The sequence below is a fragment of the Camarhynchus parvulus genome, chromosome 3 (genome assembly GCF_901933205.1).
Source record: "Camarhynchus parvulus chromosome 3, STF_HiC, whole genome shotgun sequence".
NCBI lineage: Eukaryota > Metazoa > Chordata > Aves > Passeriformes > Thraupidae > Camarhynchus > Camarhynchus parvulus.
The window spans coordinates 37,323,015-37,341,378 of record NC_044573.1 but is presented as its reverse complement, the minus strand read 5'-3'; the positions used below and the strand labels follow the sequence as shown (position 1 = coordinate 37,341,378).

Sequence of the window (18,364 nt, the reverse complement as noted above, 5' to 3'; positions counted from 1 at the left end):
CAATTTAAGATTTTGCCACTTCAAGTAGTTCTGTTATTTATTAAAATCACAAGTATGGAATTTTCAAAGGGTGACCCTGAGCCCTATTCAACTATTAAGTTCTCTTTGTAAGTACCTGTATTCTGGCACTGTAACATTATTTAATAAATGAAATACTACTTCCAGTTGTGTTCTGGAATGTGCCAAAAATAAACAGCACACTATATAATTTCAGATAAAAACTGAGGTTATATTAAATGGGTGATTAATTTGAATAGAAATATTGCTTGCTACAATAAAAACTAAATTGTTTTCATGAAGCACCACCATACAATTAAAGCCCCAGCACCACAGCAATACAACCATCTTAAAATAAAAATATCAACTTACTGCATTTTATAAAATCATAAAACAGTTAAGAGTTTGAAGGGAACTTGAAGATCATATAACTCCAAACCCCTGCAAAGGGCAGGAACACCTTCCACCAGACCCGGTTGCTCAGATCTCCATCCAATATGGCCTTGAACACTTCCAGGTATGAAGCATCCACAGCTTCCCTGGGCAACCTGTTCCACTGCCTCACCACCCTAAGGGTGGGGAATTTCTTCCTACCATCTGATATAACTCTACCTACTTTCAGTTTAAATCCAATCCCCCTTGACCTATCCTAAAAGACCCTCTCCCAGCTCTCTTTGTAGGGTCCCTTCAGGTCCTGTAAGGGTGCCACAATTTACATAGTGTAATTCTGCAATGTTAGCTTTGTTGGTAGAGTTGACTTGCCCATTACAGATTATTACAGATTTGTTCCTGACTGAGCAGAGTGTCAGCCACTGATACAGTGATCATTCAAAAAGCTCAGAATCTTTCTGATCACTGCAGCTGTAACCTAGACAAATCAGATTATCCATGTGATGTCAATAAAATATCATTTTTTACCCCACAGACCACTAATGCTTAAATGCTCCTTCCAAAAAAAAAAAAACAAAAAAACCAGCATTAAAAATATAGCTGGGATTTAGAATGAATTTCTAAATCCTTTAAATCCACATCATTCACCTCTAATAACCTCTGCTGAAGGCTTTGGGAGCATGTTTAACTGACAAACAGCTTTACAAACCTCATGTAAATACATTAGACCAGATCTATAAAAAAATGAAATAAATGAAATAAAAATCAGGCTAGCTTTCCAGGTCATTTTGATAACGGTAATACAGCTTTCTTGATTAAAGAACAAAGAAATCTCAAAGCACAGGTTAAAAGATAAACACAAAGCAAAAGTAATACACTGAAGGATACAACTTTTTTCTCCAAATTCTAAACTTGTAGTTTAAAGGGAGACCTGAGTAAATGAAAATTAAATACTTGGTGTTGTTTCTGTTAGGTATTGAAAATTTTTAATGAAATATAATGATAGCTAGATATTTATGTAAATAAACTTCATTTTTACCACTGAAATTTTAATTAATGTGACAGAACCGTCTGAGTAGCTACACCTAGTTGGCTGAATGCATTACAGCTAATCAGAGAAGCCAAGATACAGTTTTCTTTTGTCATCTGTTTGAAATAGGTATCTGTCAGAACCCATCATCAAAATACAGTCATAAGAATTCGGGACGTGTAATTCCTGTATATATACAAAACTTAGTATCTCCAAAATGTTATCTAGGATGCCAACTAAATTTTCATCCACTGAAACAACAATGAGCCACTAACACAGTCTTCCTGGAAAATGTATTTTCAGCTCCTCTGGGCAGAAGATTCCACTTAAATTTTAAACACCACATATACATGTGTTATCACAGGTGTAAAAAGAAAAAAATAATTTTTTTGTTGGCACAATCGCAGTACCTCTAATCTCAAAGGCACTGTTTTCCAACATTAGCTGCTAAAGAGCTAACATAATTTCTTCAGCAATTCTTTGACCTGTTTGAAGATCAGTCTAACAGCATAACAAAAAAAAAGATATCTTAATCTTCTATACTTGGCAAATTACCTCATCTAATCAATGTTTTTTCAATTTAATTTTCTAAAAACTAACCTAACATGTAAACACTTATGCCAAGAAATTTACCATTTAGTTCAAAATTAAGTGAATACTAAGAAGCTTTACTGTCCAAGGATTGAATAACCAATCTTTTCTCATTTTCATTTTCCTGCAGAAAAATTACACCTTCACCATATAGTTTTGGCATTAAGATAATGGAACCTTGAGATGGAAGGTAGAAAAAAATCCAAATCTAAAGGAAGAGCTATGTTTTTTGTGAAAATGAGTAAGACCTCACATTATATCATCAAAGAATCCAGAAATTTCAAAACACTGAAGATGTTGCACTCCATAAATTCATTTCAAGAGAAGCAGTGGAAGTCAGATAACAGGCTAGAAAGGCAGAGACAGTCTAAGAATAATTCCTAAATTACTGACCTCTAACATAAAGTTATGAAAGCTGTTTGCTTCTGTTCTTTACTGTGCAGAATGAAACAATCACTTGGAAAAAAGCAAATACTATCAATAAACTGCACTGGGTATACAGAAGAAATAAAGGCAAGTTTATTACATTAGCTAAATTCTACTGATATTTATTCTGATATTTTTTGCATAATGTAACACATAGGTAATATTGGCATTGGCCTAAACAAGTTACAGAATTTAAAATGAAGATCTACAAAGAGCTGCTGTGCTAATTAAAAAAGGGAACCAGCACTTCAGAAATGGCATAATGTACTAAAGATTTTCAAATTACTATACAGCTTCACAGCCATAAATCTCTGTATACAGAGGTACATAAAAAAAGTCAATCTGCCTAAACACAATACATCAAACTCCCTGAGCAAAGCAGCTCAAATCTCTCTGATCTCTTTAATTCAAGGCCTGAAAACCTTATCTGGTGCATCATCTTGCTACGTACAATCCACCTGAAGAGAAGAAAAACCTACACAAACACATAAATTAATGCATGACCATCTCAAAATGATATAAATCCACACTGCTAGTACTACTGTAACAAGCAGAAGCTGCTTCTGTAATAGGAAGAAAACCAGCTCTTAACATTAAGAGAAATGAGACCCAAGGATCAGTGCTGCAGCTGACCCTAAACTGCTTGCTCACACCTCGCTTCCTCACACCCTCCAACAAACTCAAGGAAGGGGACAGACCAATTCCTGCTAAGAGCAGGAGATCTGGAATTTCCTGATCTCTTCCCATCCTGTCAGAGTACGCCACAGCAGAAGGAACACTAAAAGCAAAAAGGGAAGGCTTTCAGCTGTGTTACAGCTTCACATCTTTAGCCCACAGGCTCTTTCAGGGCCCTGCTGAGACCAGCGTCAGTGCCACCCACACAGACACTCCCTGCGAGCACAGAAAAGGACGGAAAGGCTTCTTCACTACCACGTCACTGGCTGAGGAGCCACAGATGAGGTTTTGCTCTTCACTTCTCTGTGAGCCAGCTGTAAGACAGTGGTAACAATCAAGTCTGGGTTCAACAACTAAACAGGTTCTTGAGAAGGAACTGTAAAAATCTCAGACATGAAGAAGCAGCAAAGAGTATCAAGCAGGACTAAGCTTTTGACTGAAGTGCTGTACTTATTTCAAGCTTACATTCAAACAGCCTTCACTGAAAGAACTAGATTGAGTACTAAGTTACATGTCAAATATTAAGCTTTTAAGCAATTAGATTTTTCCAAACATTAACTTTTATTTTGAAAGTGTTTCTAACATAAAATCATATTTAAATCATCATGGCACTCTTCTATCTCTCTAACAAAGAGGGGGATTAAGGTATATACAATTTATACCATTTGAGGACATTCCTATTTTCATCTATTAGAAAAACATGCCTTTTTTCTTCTAAATTAAGCATTAAACTCCGATATACTTAATCGAGTATCAAACTGTTTCCAGTTGGAGCAAGAAAACATCAAAAGTAAGTTACTGTAAAAGTCACCTAACAAGCTGCTTGGATCAAAAGTAAGTAAGTAAATTTTTAAAGTAATTTTATTTGGACAATAAATGAAGCATTCATGCCTTTTTTACACTGAACAAGCCAAGTTTTATAGTAGTTTTATAAAACTACTCATACCAAATGAAAAACTTAATGTTACTAATAAAAGCACTCTTTCAAGATTTGTCCTTCCAAACTCTTTAACCTTCTCTGTCATTAGGGCTGACTGATAAGCCACCAGCTGTTTTTTTCTTCTCGGTGCTACAATGCATTCTCTTCCTTTTTAAGGCTAGGATACCCAAGCAACAAACAGCACGACTTTAGCCAGCTGCTAGAATGTCACAAACCTATATATTTAGCTCCCATCTCATTTACTGCCATCCCTCAGTGTCAACCATTTAATGTCCCTTTTGCTCCAGCCTCCTGACATTCCTCACTGAGCTGACAACACTGCGGGCTAGATCAGCAGACACAAGATACAAGAACACACAACAACAAAGCACAGACCTTATCAGTTACCAGAGACAAAAGCCATGCCTTGTCAAATACACTCAAGCAAAAAGGATTTTGCTTCCCTCCCGCCACTTCTGGACTAATTTTTACTGGTTTAAATTGTGTAGTTGTTTGCATAAATATTACCTTTAGCTCTTCAGTGAAATAGTAATTTGTTCTTTTAGCATGTTTTTGGTTTGCCTCTGCTTTGTCAATACTTTTTGTACATTTTGATATACACTAAAGTGACATTTCCTTTCCATTTAATACTGGTTTTAACATTAAACCTTTTCCTCATGCCACAAGTTAAAAGAGAATTTTAATTGGGTAGTTCCAATTCCACTTCAAATAACTAAAATAATATCCCTCAAAATGATTTTTTTATGCTACATGTTCTGTTCATGTAAAAACACTAATCTAATTACTGTCGTATTTTGGAAATAATTGGATTTTAAATTGCTTAGAGTTATCAACATAAGTGAGAAAGCTGTAAAGATAGACAAATTAACAATTTCATGGTTTTAAAACGGGAATCTCTGTTATCATTAGATTCCCATTTGCAATTATTTAAAGGCCCACAGAACAGTTTGGTAGTTCCCTCCTTTAAGTGGTCATAAAACCCTTTAAACAGTAATTGAAAGATTGTTAACAGAAACTCTCTCAGGAAATCAGATCCTGTGAACAATCTAACAGTAGGCATGCTTAAGCGAGATAGTGAATAATCTGTTTCATCCTATTCACTAAGATGAGGTTTTCAGAACAGTGACAAGACATCAGTTTCAATAACACCGGGAGATGAGTAAAAATTGTTCAATTCCATGCTCTACTTGGGAATCGTGACACATTCATCTAGAGAATTAACAAGTTGTGCTGTGTGTAAATCGGTCTCCAAGCCTAACCATAGGATCCAGCAGTGCCCTCTAAGCCTCGGTTTACATCATTAAACTCATATTCCAGTAACAAAGGATCCTCAGGATATACAGTCCAACAACTAATTTCCATAATAATACCTTTTAATTAGATGTGACTACATATGACATTACCCAAGGCACTTAAAGCTGGCAATTTAGCTGTAGACTACTTCCATTTCTCAGTAATTAGAAGTGAGAAAGACACATATAAGTTGGAGCACTACTGCAGATAGTGATACTATAGTTAAAAATACTAAGAAGAAACTGAAATCTTCTTTCTGAGAAGAAATTGAAGTCTTGTACATAAGGGACATTATTCTCTTTTTCAATTTACCAGATAAATGCAGCTGCTTATCCTCCTCTGAAAAGGAAAAACTGACTTTGCAGAAACAGGCTTTGAGGTTATACTCAGGTTTATGCACAGAAGAGGTGCTCAGTAACCATTTAATTTTATTTTATTAGTTACTGGAACTTTAGACAAAGTTCTTCATCCCTTTAAGGCAACAGATTTTACGCTGAATTATTCTGTCTTTTATAATTCTACGTTGCAAAAATGTATTTATTTGCCACCTTGGAAGATGGGAAGGGAGGAAACACAGAAATTGCACACTTCCAAATCAGAAGACTTCAACGCAGTACTATATAAATAGCAATTACTATTTTTTCCTCCATAATAGCATTCTTTCATAAGCAAAGTTAAAAATAAAGCAGTAAAGCATCTCACCAAGTAACTAAACCCCATGATATAGATGCATGGTATTGTTTTGTGGTTAAAGACAGGTCTTACCAATTAGAGCTGTGATGAAAGTTTCCACATTCAAGCAACATACTTCGGGAAAAAATGCATTTTATCAAGCTTCAGGAGTGAGTGAGAAAGTAAGGTGTTTAAGATTCCTAAACATAAACATGCTTTTCAGTCATGTGACTGATTTTAATTGCTTCATTTAGCTGACTAAATTGTAATTTATAATCAGAGCCAATACTACATAATTTTTGCTTTGCTCCTTTAACTTTTACACACATTTGAGAATTGGTAACAACCGCAATCTCATTCACAGACTAGGAGCTCTATAGTGAAACAAGCTGAATTTTCCCCTTTATAGGGGAAAGTGAATCAGAATTCTTACCTCTTTTAAGACAAATCAAATTCTAAACCACCTATTTTTATCGTTAAATATACTGAAAATACTTCCAGCATTTCACAAGCAGAACTATAAAACCTCACTTTCTAAATAAACATCATGCTTAGTCATAGCTTTATACACAGTTTATACTACTTCAGATTCATTAGGGGATTATTTACCAAACTAGGTCTAGAATTTCATTCCATGAAAATACTGAAACACATCAGAGAAAGTAATTTTAAACTGAGCCATCAAAACAAAAGCAATACCCATTCCAAACTTTAGAACAAAACCCAGCAGGATTATCTAACTGGTAGCATTTCTCATTCTACTATAGACATTAAATGATATACTTCAATCAAGGGTAAAAAAAAGTAAGATTAGAAACTGTCAATGCCTACTTGCTGTTGTACAAGTGTTTCTTCTCAAAAAAAAAAAAAAAAAGTAGATTTCTCAGTGTTAACCATATCTGAAGTGAAAACTTAAACTAGTAATTCCATTCACCTTCTGGAAAAGTTACAAAAAGTCTTCTCTATATACTTAAGCTGCTATAATCAGTAAACTTGCAAATTTCACACCTAACTCTGCAGAACAGGTCAGAAACACAGAAGACAGCTCAATATTTCCTTTAGTGTTTTAAGGTCTAATCTGCCTTCTGTGCTCTAAATGACTTCTGCTAAAAGCTCTTAGCAAACCTTCAGTCTGTATTCTAACTGTAAGAATACAATACATAAAAAGACAAATGAGTGGAAACTGAAAAGCACCTGAAACATCTTAAAAAGCTCCCAACCTTGTTGGGAGAATTTAAGGGCACAAGCCCCACAACATAAGCACTGTGGAGTTCTCTGTGGAGTGATTCAGCCAGCATCAAGCACTAAGAGCAGCAGTATTACAGCCCAGTAATACAGTGATAGCAGCCCCTTTGGATATCAAGCAATTTTGAATCTATTATCATAAATATCTACAATTACAACACTACTAAAAGAGCAGCTTATCAACAATTGCTACATTCAGGCTTTATTCCTAACTTCTGCCTTTTACTCGGGGATTTTTAAGTAAGGAGATGGGTACTGCCACTTCTTACAGTTCTGTGATGACCAACATCACTGCAGACACTGCAACAGAAGAGGAACTACCTCATATTTATCACAGGAGAAACAGCAGAAGAAAGAGTTATAAGGCTTTGAGATGTACTTCAGGTTTACATGTCAGCCTATGTGTCTGTAGTGACTTAGGATTTAGAGATTTATATGTTCCAGCCCCATCTACATTACAAAGCCAGAGTTTCACGTCTCTTGCTTTTTGCTTGCCCTTCAGCTGACTCACAGGAAGAAGTGTAGTCCTTCACAAAGACTCAAAGGCCATTGTTGACAATTTTTCCAGTCTTAAGGGCAACATCTGCACTTGTGGAAGAAAAAAAGAAGTGCAAAATATTATTGTGGCTAGAATAATTTGAAAAAATCAAATGACATTGAAGCCCAAGATGTACTATTTGAGTACTTGTGTTGAATGACATCAACTTTGTTTTACTTTTAATGCAAGTGACATTTATTTTTTAAAAAAAGGTAAGCAAATTTTCAAATAAGTTCAAATTATAAAACTGAAGCAATTAGGTTAAATATTATGACCCAGACATTTAAGATGTTGATTTGAATAATATATTCATTATCATCAGTACTTAAATACATTAGCAATATAACAACGGGTCATTTCCAGACGGAGCAGCAATACAGATACCTATTTAATACATCATTCACATTTTTAGACCAAGTGTACTTCACAGGAAAAAAAATAATCTGTTGAACTGCTGCATATTTAAGACAATTTCAAATCCCAATTTAATTGATAATCTTCCCAAAACAAGCAGTATCACTGACCACAGGGCAGAGCCCTCAGTGTCCTCTGACACCACAGATCACAATGTTGGCAACTAGAACGAACTCGAATTTTTGGGTCAGTATGTTCTGAGTGTTTATACACCACACAGCTGAGAGATACTGATCATGCTTACATCAGTACTCTAAAGAGAAAGAAACCTTCTGAAAAAGCAGTAATCAACCCAAGCAACTGAAGTGTTGGGTGGATGAATGTACACGATTAGGACAGGTGCATGAGCTTTCCTGAAGAGAGGAAGTGCTGCACTATATAATAAAAGAGAACTGAGTGCAAATAAGGTGTAAAAAGTAACTGGCTGTTCATCAAGCAAAATTATTTCCCTTAGCGTACTAAGTGTATTGGAAAGAAAAAGAATTCACTCAGTTTCAAAGTAGTGCAGCAAATTTCAAAAGGAATCAGTGCCTTCACAGAATTCACTATTAGAAACTGCTCTTAAAGACAAAATAAACATATAAAAGCTTAGAACTGTGAATTAATATTATGCCAAGTGACTGAAATTAAACAACAGTGTTCTAGTAGTGTTCTTACTAGCATTAAAAAATAGCACAGACTAATTTCATAGATTGAGCAGATCCATACTACAGCTACAGAAATCCCGAATCTCCTAGGCAGAGATACCTATTGACATAGCATTAGTGTTTTATTTTAAATCCAACATTCCAAACCAAGGCATTCTCAAGCAATGAAACCAAACATGGAAAAAGGAAGTAAATAAAAGGAAAGTTTATTCCCAAAGCTGGATTTGTGTACTATTTGCCCCTCAAGAAAACCCATATATAAGACAACCAAGTGATCAACATTAATGAGACAGGTATGAAGAACAAAACAACTCTATTCTTTTGAAATAGGGAACAAATTCAGATCAGAAATGAGTGCTATAGATGCAACATTACACTGAAAACTTTTCCTTGACAAATGATGTACGCTTTTAAACACATTAGTAACTTCAGAAATAGCATAATACTAAAACAGCATACCTGTTTAAAAAAACCTCAACCATATTGTTCAAAAGGCAACTTATTCTTTTTTATTTCAAATTAATATGCACTTCCAAGGTTTGTGGGCAGACCTAATCTAGTAACAAACAATAGACCTTTTACCACTGAGGGCATGTAAATTGATTTTTACCTAAGCATATGATTTATGAGAGATACAAAGAAAAGCTGGTATTCTGACTGGAACTCAAAACTATTTTAAATAGCAATTTTAGATAGGTGCCATCTTATCCCAGCAAAAACACAGAGAGCAAACACAAGTAGCTAAGACTTGCATTTCACTGACCTACCCATATGAAGTTACCAAACTCCTGCTGTCCTCTGACTGGAAAGCATCAAATTACTTTTGCAAGGGCAACTCCGTAAAATTCTGACTATACAAACAGTAATACCTAAACTACAGAGCTGCTAAAAAGGAAGAAATATTTAATATATGTGTCAAAAGCTGACTGACCACTGCAGGGGGAGGGGGTGAAGACAGCATGGTATTATAATTGCCAGGTTAAGTTTCTGGGGAAAGTATTACAGCTTAGTGCTATAGCTCTCCTTTTGTCAGCTAATCAGAGGGGGGAAAAACATAATTTTCAATAAAGGACTTTTCTTTCTGTATTTCCTCCTTCCTTAAAACACTATGCTTCTCAAATCCCCTATCTTTCAGGAGTCTGTTTCCACTCTAAAGCAGAAGGAAGCTCCTGACTTTGAGTAACAAAGTACAACGATTAAGGATTCTGATGTCTAAACAGTAATTTGTCAATTCACCTGTGTGTTTTAAACACAAGCACTATCTTGCTCTGTTAAGTACTGTTTCAGCACTTCCTCGATGTATTTCCATGTTTACTGCAATCTCCAATCTTAGTTAAAGTACACAGGACATTAATTCACAAAAAACTACCAACAAGTTCAGCAGGTGTACCCAAGAGTACCTGACCTTACAACAGCAAGCAAAAATATCATGCTGAAGCACATCCTCATCTCTATAACACCCTTCTTTCCTAAAATAAACATATCAAAGAACAGACTGGAAAAAAAAGACAAACCAATATAAAACAAAGCAAAATCAGTATGTTACAAATACCTGCCTCACAGCTGACCTTTTATTACTTGTATTTGCACCCAGCTCTCCTAGACTTAAGTCTTGCAAGAGCAGAGACTGCCCACTGAAAGCCTGACTCTGCACAGAAAATGAGATGAGCTATAATGAAAGGCAGTACAGAAGGAAAACTAATCATGACGGATGTTGACTGCTAGACCTATTTCAGGAAGTTCCACTGGACACTTCCTTTGCAACCTCAAATTTTGTAATTCCCACAGTCAAACATTTTTAATAAAATTAATTTATTAGAATAATTTTAGTTATTTCATCCACAGAAAAGTAACAGGTATCTTATATATTTAGACTGATTTTCTAGACTACCATTCTCCTTTAGCACTTGGCTTCCCCATTTACACGCAGTCCTCTTCATCCATGGTGAAGAGAGGCACCCAAATGTCTAGCAGTGGCTGTTAATGTCACATTAGGGGATTCCTACCCTTACAAGGACCTGTATACTGATTAAAAAAGAAAAAAAATCCACTGCAGGCTGAAGGGAACGTCATACACACACTGTACATGGCACGTGTACCAACATGCATATAAAATTAGGAGTTTAATATTATGATACTAATTTGAGGACATTACTAATACAAGCGTCAACATAAAAACATGGCGTCCTGACAAAAATGTTCAGCTTTCCTAGCACTACCAAGTACAACTCATTTCTTTTCCCAGATTTCCAAATTTACTTTGAAATATATTAAGGGGAACACCGCCAAAGCAAATACTGCTTACTAAGCTCTTACTTTACCTGTCTTACTTCAAGCCTACCTTCCATTTCTTTTATTTACACACACAGAAAGACCACAGGATCTGCAAACAGCAAAAATAGTGAGAATAAAATGGGAAGAAGAACATTAACAGATAATTGACAAGGCAATCACCTGGCTTAATTCCACTAAATTCTTCAAGAGTTCAAGAGGGAAAAATTAATGGAGATATGGACCAAGTTATCTGGTACCGATGAGCTGCTGCTCAGCCTGCAAGATTACTGTAAGGGACCAAAGGACAGGATTTTTAATGCCAATGTATTTTAGACTATCTTCCATCCTTTTGCCTCCATGTACAAACATGCTCTGAAGATTTGACCAGTTTATCTATGAATTAAATTATGACAACATATATCATCCTGCACCAAAAAACCCCAAAACTAAAACACCCGCCCAAAAAACAACAAACCCCAAATCCTCCAAACCAGCTATTGAGTGTTTAGCATGGTTCAAAAAAATTAAAAGAAAACCTGTCAAAAGTTGATTCAGATGGTGAGTAATGGAAGGGTATCTAATAAAATATTAGATAGAAGGGGTAAAAAAAATATCTTCATACAGATACTAAGGCATGTCTCCATTTTAATAGCATCTAAACAAAGGGGCCCTTTCTCAATCCATTCCCTTACCATGTGCAACCAGAGCGCATAAAGCCTCTCATTAATACATAAAGTTCAAAATCAAAATTAAATTCTTTGTTCCCATTACTTCCATTAAAATGTTTTTCCAATGACCCTACTAAGAATGAAAATTAGTAATCAAATACTTCAGTTATTTCATATACATTTGTACTTTCATCAGTAGCTGACCATTTTCCAAATCTTCCTTCAGCCCTGCCATTATTCTGTATCCCAAGTTTATGTACAGAGATCAGTTATATTCTCTCTTTCCTTCAAATTGCAAGGGTAAACAAGGCCTAGTCTTTTAGCTTCCTTCCCTGTTTACCACTAGGGAGTGAAAAGCTTAAGTAAAATAATCAGAACAATAAATAAATAAGATGTTATCATTTTCCTAATCCATATTAGGCATGCTATTAAACTCTGATATTACAAATTGAAAAAGGATTTAAACACTTTGTCAGTAAGTTCCCCATAGTAAAATGAGTCCCTGTGTTGATCGTTGTGTTGTACTAATTAAACAGCTTTAACTAAAATGGTCAGGAAGTACACACAAGCTGTTTATCACTGCTGGCCTTTGAGCTGCTCTATACTCAAAGGACACGCTACTTTAGATGCGATAATTACTGAGTTCTTACATTTTTACTGAAGAGGCACAGAAGAGTTCCAACAGAGAATTTCACATTAATCAGAAAGAACAGGGTACTTATTAATAATAAAGCCATGATTATAATAGAAAAAAAACATTTATTCAGTTCAACATTTGTAGGTACTAATTCCAAGAACTGTTTAAACTGATATCAGGCAGAAAGTTTAGTCTTATCTCTCTAGGGAAATTTGAGAAAATTAATCATTTATCTGAAGCATAAGAAATGCTAAAGACTTTTAACTATTCACCCACAAACAATAGCTTATCCTTCATTCTTCTGCTTCTTAAGAGCTCAACAATTTCTCTAACATCTTTTCTTCCTACTTTTTAAAATTCTTATGGAAGTTATTTCTCCATGAATGGGAAATGCCTTCAAACTGTAACACCAAAGACTTACATGAGAGTAAAAATATTACTCTTTAGAGAACTCACTTTTAACTTAAGGGCAAAATATGGACAATTAATGGAATTTCATTTCTTGGGTGCCTTCTGCAAAAGTACTCTCTCAAAGTTTCAGGAGCATAAATACACGGTTCAGAAAAGCTAAGAATCTCAGTTTTAATACTAAAATTTCTATAAAGTTTAAACACCTTTCAAGGGTGCTAGAAGAAAACAATACAAATAGACCCAAATTGCGTAACAGTAACTTCCTATGAAAAAAGTGTGCCACAAAGGAAACCATCCCAGCAGTTACACAATTTATCAGACTGTAACTAGAGAATGGAAAAAATCTTATTAATACAACACACCAAAGAAAATTAATTCTTGCCTAGCAAGATTTTTGTGTATCTTCCACTTACTAGTACAGAAGCAGAAATTCAGACTCTGCACAGTCAGCATTTAAAAACTACAGGCTGTTTCAGTCAATTAATTTTTTGGCAAGTTGAACCTTGCTTTAACTATGGCCTTCAAATAAATATTAGATTAAAAATACTCAACATGCACTAGTCCAAAAAAAAAATAGGAGCCTTCAGGGGATTTTATAGATTTATTTTAGCTTTTAAGTTTATAGACTATTTCTTTTGTTATAAATAATTAACCAAAGCATAGTAAAACAGTAATATCAAAGTGATGCAGGCCAAGAAAATTTACCGTTTTATCTTTTGTGTATGCTTATATATACACGTATATAAAGCATGTTTGTTAAAACGTCTGGTTTAACTAGACCATTATTTTTATGCATCACAAGTAACTCAGGATTCTGTGCACAAAATGGCACTACAGTACTATGCAGCATTCACTACAGTCAACTAACCAATATCCTCAAAATTCTAAGGCAAAAATATTTACCGTAACAAAAGCTTATTAGAACATCCTAACATTTTGCTGATTTTTTTTTTAATTTCTCTTAGTAAAAATATTATTAAATATACATCAGAAAACCAGTTTCTGGTCACTTTTCTCTGAGCAACTTTAGGTTTATCCAACTTTATATCTTTGTAATGCATACAAGACAGTCAGTTGGAAGAAAATTATGGCAATAGAAAGAATCAACTAGATTTATCTGAGAAACTCACTCTCATAGTCTATACAGCATGTCAGCATGTCTTTCCTATGTCTGGTAACAACTAAATTAACTGCTGAATATGAGTAAGAAATTTCATGTACTGTTGTGAAAATTCTCACAGGTAACAACTTCTCTCTTTACACACAAATTTACCTTCACTGGTGAAATTAATACTTATCCGTGAATTTTACACTTTTTTTTTTTTTTTAGTAAGTTGGAATCACTGTACTCCAGACCTTCTAAATGCTGTGCTGGCCTGAATTCAAAGCAGGTTACTTGATATCTAACTTGCAGCAAGATTCTGGAAATGGCCTACATATCGAATCACAGCTTTTTAATTGTATGTAGTGATATATTCTAGTTGATTAACCAATTATTAAGGCCGGGCAGATCCCATTCCGAGTAGCAAAGAACAAATACAGGAGCACACAGAGAACACCAATCTTGGCTCCTCAGTGAAGCTTGAACTGCCAGGTCCCACCACAGCAGCAGAAGCTTCGCATTTTCTAGCACACACTTCACATCATCTCACAAGAGCCAACAGCCTTTTTATTCCGGGTCACATGCACACAAATCACAAGCTTCTCCAACTTCCGAATGCCTAAGGGTTTATTAAAATAAATTAGTGACCACTTCAAGGCCGTTCTTCTAAAAGCAAACAAAGAGCTAGCAGTAGCTAGTGAAATCATTTCTTTGTCAGAAACTAGAGACAAACTCTTTCCTGCTCATTTACACTATATTTGATAATTAACTGGCAGTGAAGAGCTAAGCTACTTAACCCTGATTTCTAGAACAGCAGCTTACTAGTTAAGGGAAATCCAACACCTTTTTTCTTACTCTCAATCCTCCTACAGCAGGCATCAAGCTCCATAAAAACTACAACAAATAACTTTGGCAATTCTTCACTGTCAAGTTATGAAATCAAGATTTCAATAACTAAGAAATGTTCTCAAAAGCCACTAAAAGCAATATAATTTTAAGATATCTGGAGGTATTAAGCCCAGAGCTACTTACACGGCTCTGTGGAACAATTGCATAGGACAATTGCTCTCAAAAATCTCTAACACTGAGGAGTTTCAAAAGAATTACCGGTTTTGGTGTGGGGACGTATATGCACATACACAGATGTATATAGACACACATATGTTTTATTTGGAAGAAAAATGCAATACAAGGGGAGAGAGATTTCCTTAGTGCCAGTGCAAACTCCTTGAAGACTTTTCCCAGCACAGGTATTTTAACCCCAAAGCAAAACAGCTAGTGAAAACTTGAAAAGGGAGAAAAGACATTTGACTAAGCATTTGGTTCTGAATAAGGACTTGCACTTAATTTTATTAATGGAGCATGGCACAGTGAGGTTTATTTAGAGGCCTGTATGTTCTAAGCAGCAGTGAAATAATAAAACTCCATTTGGAGAGCTTAATCTAATTAAGCATACAAAGAAAAGCCACAGAAATACACAAGTGTTACCTCCATTTTTGGTGTTCTATACTTTCTTCCACTTTATATCACTTTAATGTGCAAATCCCTTGCTTGGACCCTGCTCTCCTCTACTGCAATAGAACCTGTAAAATCTATTAGGGAAGAACAACACCATTTCTTATTTTGTCACTGATCAATGAAAACGGCTGGGGGTAGCTGGGGTAGATTTTGAAAGGACTGTTCTTCCCAAGTAGTTTTTAGAAACACTTCAGATGAGATGAATTCAAAACACTTCTAGTTAAATGAAACCATTCTCCTTCAGAAGCTAAGTGCACAATGGAACAGAACACCCCATCGAGTGCACAATATTGACAGGCAAGCAAAGACTTTTGCTTAAGCAGGGTGGGGAAAGAGGAGAGGACAGGACAATCAACCCTGAGATAAAGACACTTCTATAAGCAACAGAACTGGTTACACAGGTATGGGACAAATAGTAATTGAGACTAAGCACAGTCTCCAAAAGGTCTTTAAGGGCTCCAAAGTATTCTGCAGCTGACTTAGAGACACATCAAGAAGATAAAAGCAACATCCCAAGAACTACTTTCCTCCTAAAATTCACTTCACAAGTGTCTCAGAATGGAAAACACTGAATGAACAGGATAATTAGGATCTTACATCTAAGGTTTAACAATCCATACTAGTTTTGTATTTAACACAACCTTCTTCCACTCACACTCACTGCAAATCAAGCAAAGTGGAACATACACTGATTCCCTAAACCCAAAGCAACTCAACGTGATCCAAGGGTAGCATCACGTGAAATTTACATTTAAAGACGACCACAAGGATCAAAAAATTATTTAGGGACTAAAAAGATATACTTACATCTGGATATTCTTTTACAGGCACATATAGTTTCTCTTGTAACTGTACAATAGGTCCCACAGCATCTGGTAATTCTGCACTTCTCTTCTCCGTACTACCATTTAATGTGTCGTTATACATGTCTTTCCGTACTCTGCTAATTTCTGTGGGGGGAAAAACGTATATTAGGCATTAAATACAGTAACAGATTATAATCTAACATGACAATCTTCTCTTTTTATTATTTCCCAATTCTTAATGCCATTTTCTTCCTCTTCTCATGAACACCATAGTAGCTGAAAAATCTGCTCTGGTTTTGTCTTTTTTCGTCTGCTTTTCTGCTTTGTTTGGGGGTTTTCAACTGGTTTTGGGGTTTTTTTTGTTTTTTTTTTTTTTAAATTGCAGCACCCATCTTTATATGTCTTTCATGTCTGTAAATTTGCTGCCTACTCATCCTGTTTATGGAATTCAGCTATTGAAGTAAAAATTACATGCACCTCCTCAGAACACTTACAAGATTGCTCACATCATTTAAAAGGTGTATAAAAACAGTTCTTTTATGTTTTTTTTAATAATAAAGCAGCTAGAAAGCAAAAAAAAAAAAAAAAAGCTGTGCCCAACAATATGCAGTATTTTTGCTAGTTATGGGATTAACTATAGCTTGGAAATTAAATGGAGCATCTTTTAGCTGTGGGAAATAGGACAACTTAATGGTGCAGCTCATGGACACATGGTGTGACAACAAACTGGTAGATATTGTTCTACTGACTATCCCCAAAGAGACAACAAATACAACAAAGTCAAGCGTGCCATCAGAAACCTGGGCAAACTCTCTGTGCACCCAGAAGCTCTACTACTTCATTTCAAAGTAATGAAAAACTCCTCAAGAGCACCAGGGAATGCTGAGGGTGAACTCTTCAGTACAGTTTCTACCATTTGCACCTGTGTTACTCACACCTTGAAGTATTTATTTGGAAGATGCAGTTTAGTAGTTACAAACAAGGTAGTTAAAAATGGGTAATTTAATTAAAATCTGCATTAGTGTCACTAAGCTATAACAGTCTGAGAATGAGCACAAAACTTCCTTCTGTTTGACCAAAAAAGACATTTAAAAGAAGTTACATTTTACTTCTATATCTGTTGAACGTGGTATTTAAATTGCTGCTATAAGAATCAGAAGTTTCACATTTCATAATTTATGGAGTCCCAAATAGTGTAAAAATCTTCTTAATGAGTTTATTTCAGTATCACTGAATAACTACTTAAAATTAATGTATTGACCAAGTTTCAAACCAGAAACTAACATTTCAACAGGTTTGTTCCCAAAGCATAAGACGGACAACAGCATGGGCTGTAAACAAAGCAATCAGTAAATCTAATCCATTACTTAGAATTGCAACAACTGCTTTCAAAACATCCAGAATAAAACATGACACTGAAAACAGAAATCTTATGTTTTGATCTAAATACAGGAAGCCACAGAAAGAAGAAATCACTTGAAACTCTTAGCAGCAGACAAGAGATTAATATAACCTCTGTTTCATAATCAGTTTCTTCTCTGGCAAATGATTAATAGCCGAGATTTCACCACCTGAAGAGCTGTGGGGTGGGGGAGAGCATGAGAAAGGAGACATCTCTGAAATGCATATTCAAGAACAAGTTGTTTCTCTGCTGGAAACTGACACAGTCATGTGTACCGTATCATGATTTGGTAGTTAACACCTGTTTACAATGGCGAACAGAAATTTTGTCACCATATAATCATAATGGAAGGAAAAAAAATCCTCATCTCCTTTTACACAGACAATTTTGGCAATGAGCACAAACTCCTCAGAACTACAAGCAGTATTTATACTGGCTTCAGCATATAAAGAAATTCTTTAGCAGAGGTCTTTGAACAAATACTATCTTTTGGCATACTTCGTTCCCTTTTCATTCTCTTCTGATTTTCCATTAATTTACACTACACTGAAACAAGCTAGGCAGTCTGTAGAAGCACTGAAGCCTAAGTAGCAATATGGTCATTTTTATTTATATTTGGCAGCTACCGAGTAGCTGCATCAAAATTTTCCTTTTAAAATCTATCTTTCATGCAGAATACAATCACTAA

At 35.3% G+C, this 18,364-nt stretch overlaps 1 protein-coding gene across 10 annotated transcripts in view; it reads right to left on the bottom strand.

Annotated features, from left to right (window-relative positions):
- QKI (QKI, KH domain containing RNA binding) overlaps positions 1 to 18,364 on the bottom strand; it is a 146,301-nt gene that overhangs the window by 92,950 nt on the left and 34,987 nt on the right. For all 10 annotated transcript variants that reach the window (XR_004060643.1, XR_004060645.1, XR_004060644.1 and 7 more), the window contains exon 2: positions 16,276 to 16,418. Coding sequence is in view for 7 of the 10 variants with exons in the window: in XM_030946718.1 (XP_030802578.1) it covers positions 16,276 to 16,418 (143 nt within the window). In the remaining 3 variants the exon portion in view is untranslated. The remainder of the gene's footprint in view (positions 1 to 16,275; positions 16,419 to 18,364) is intronic.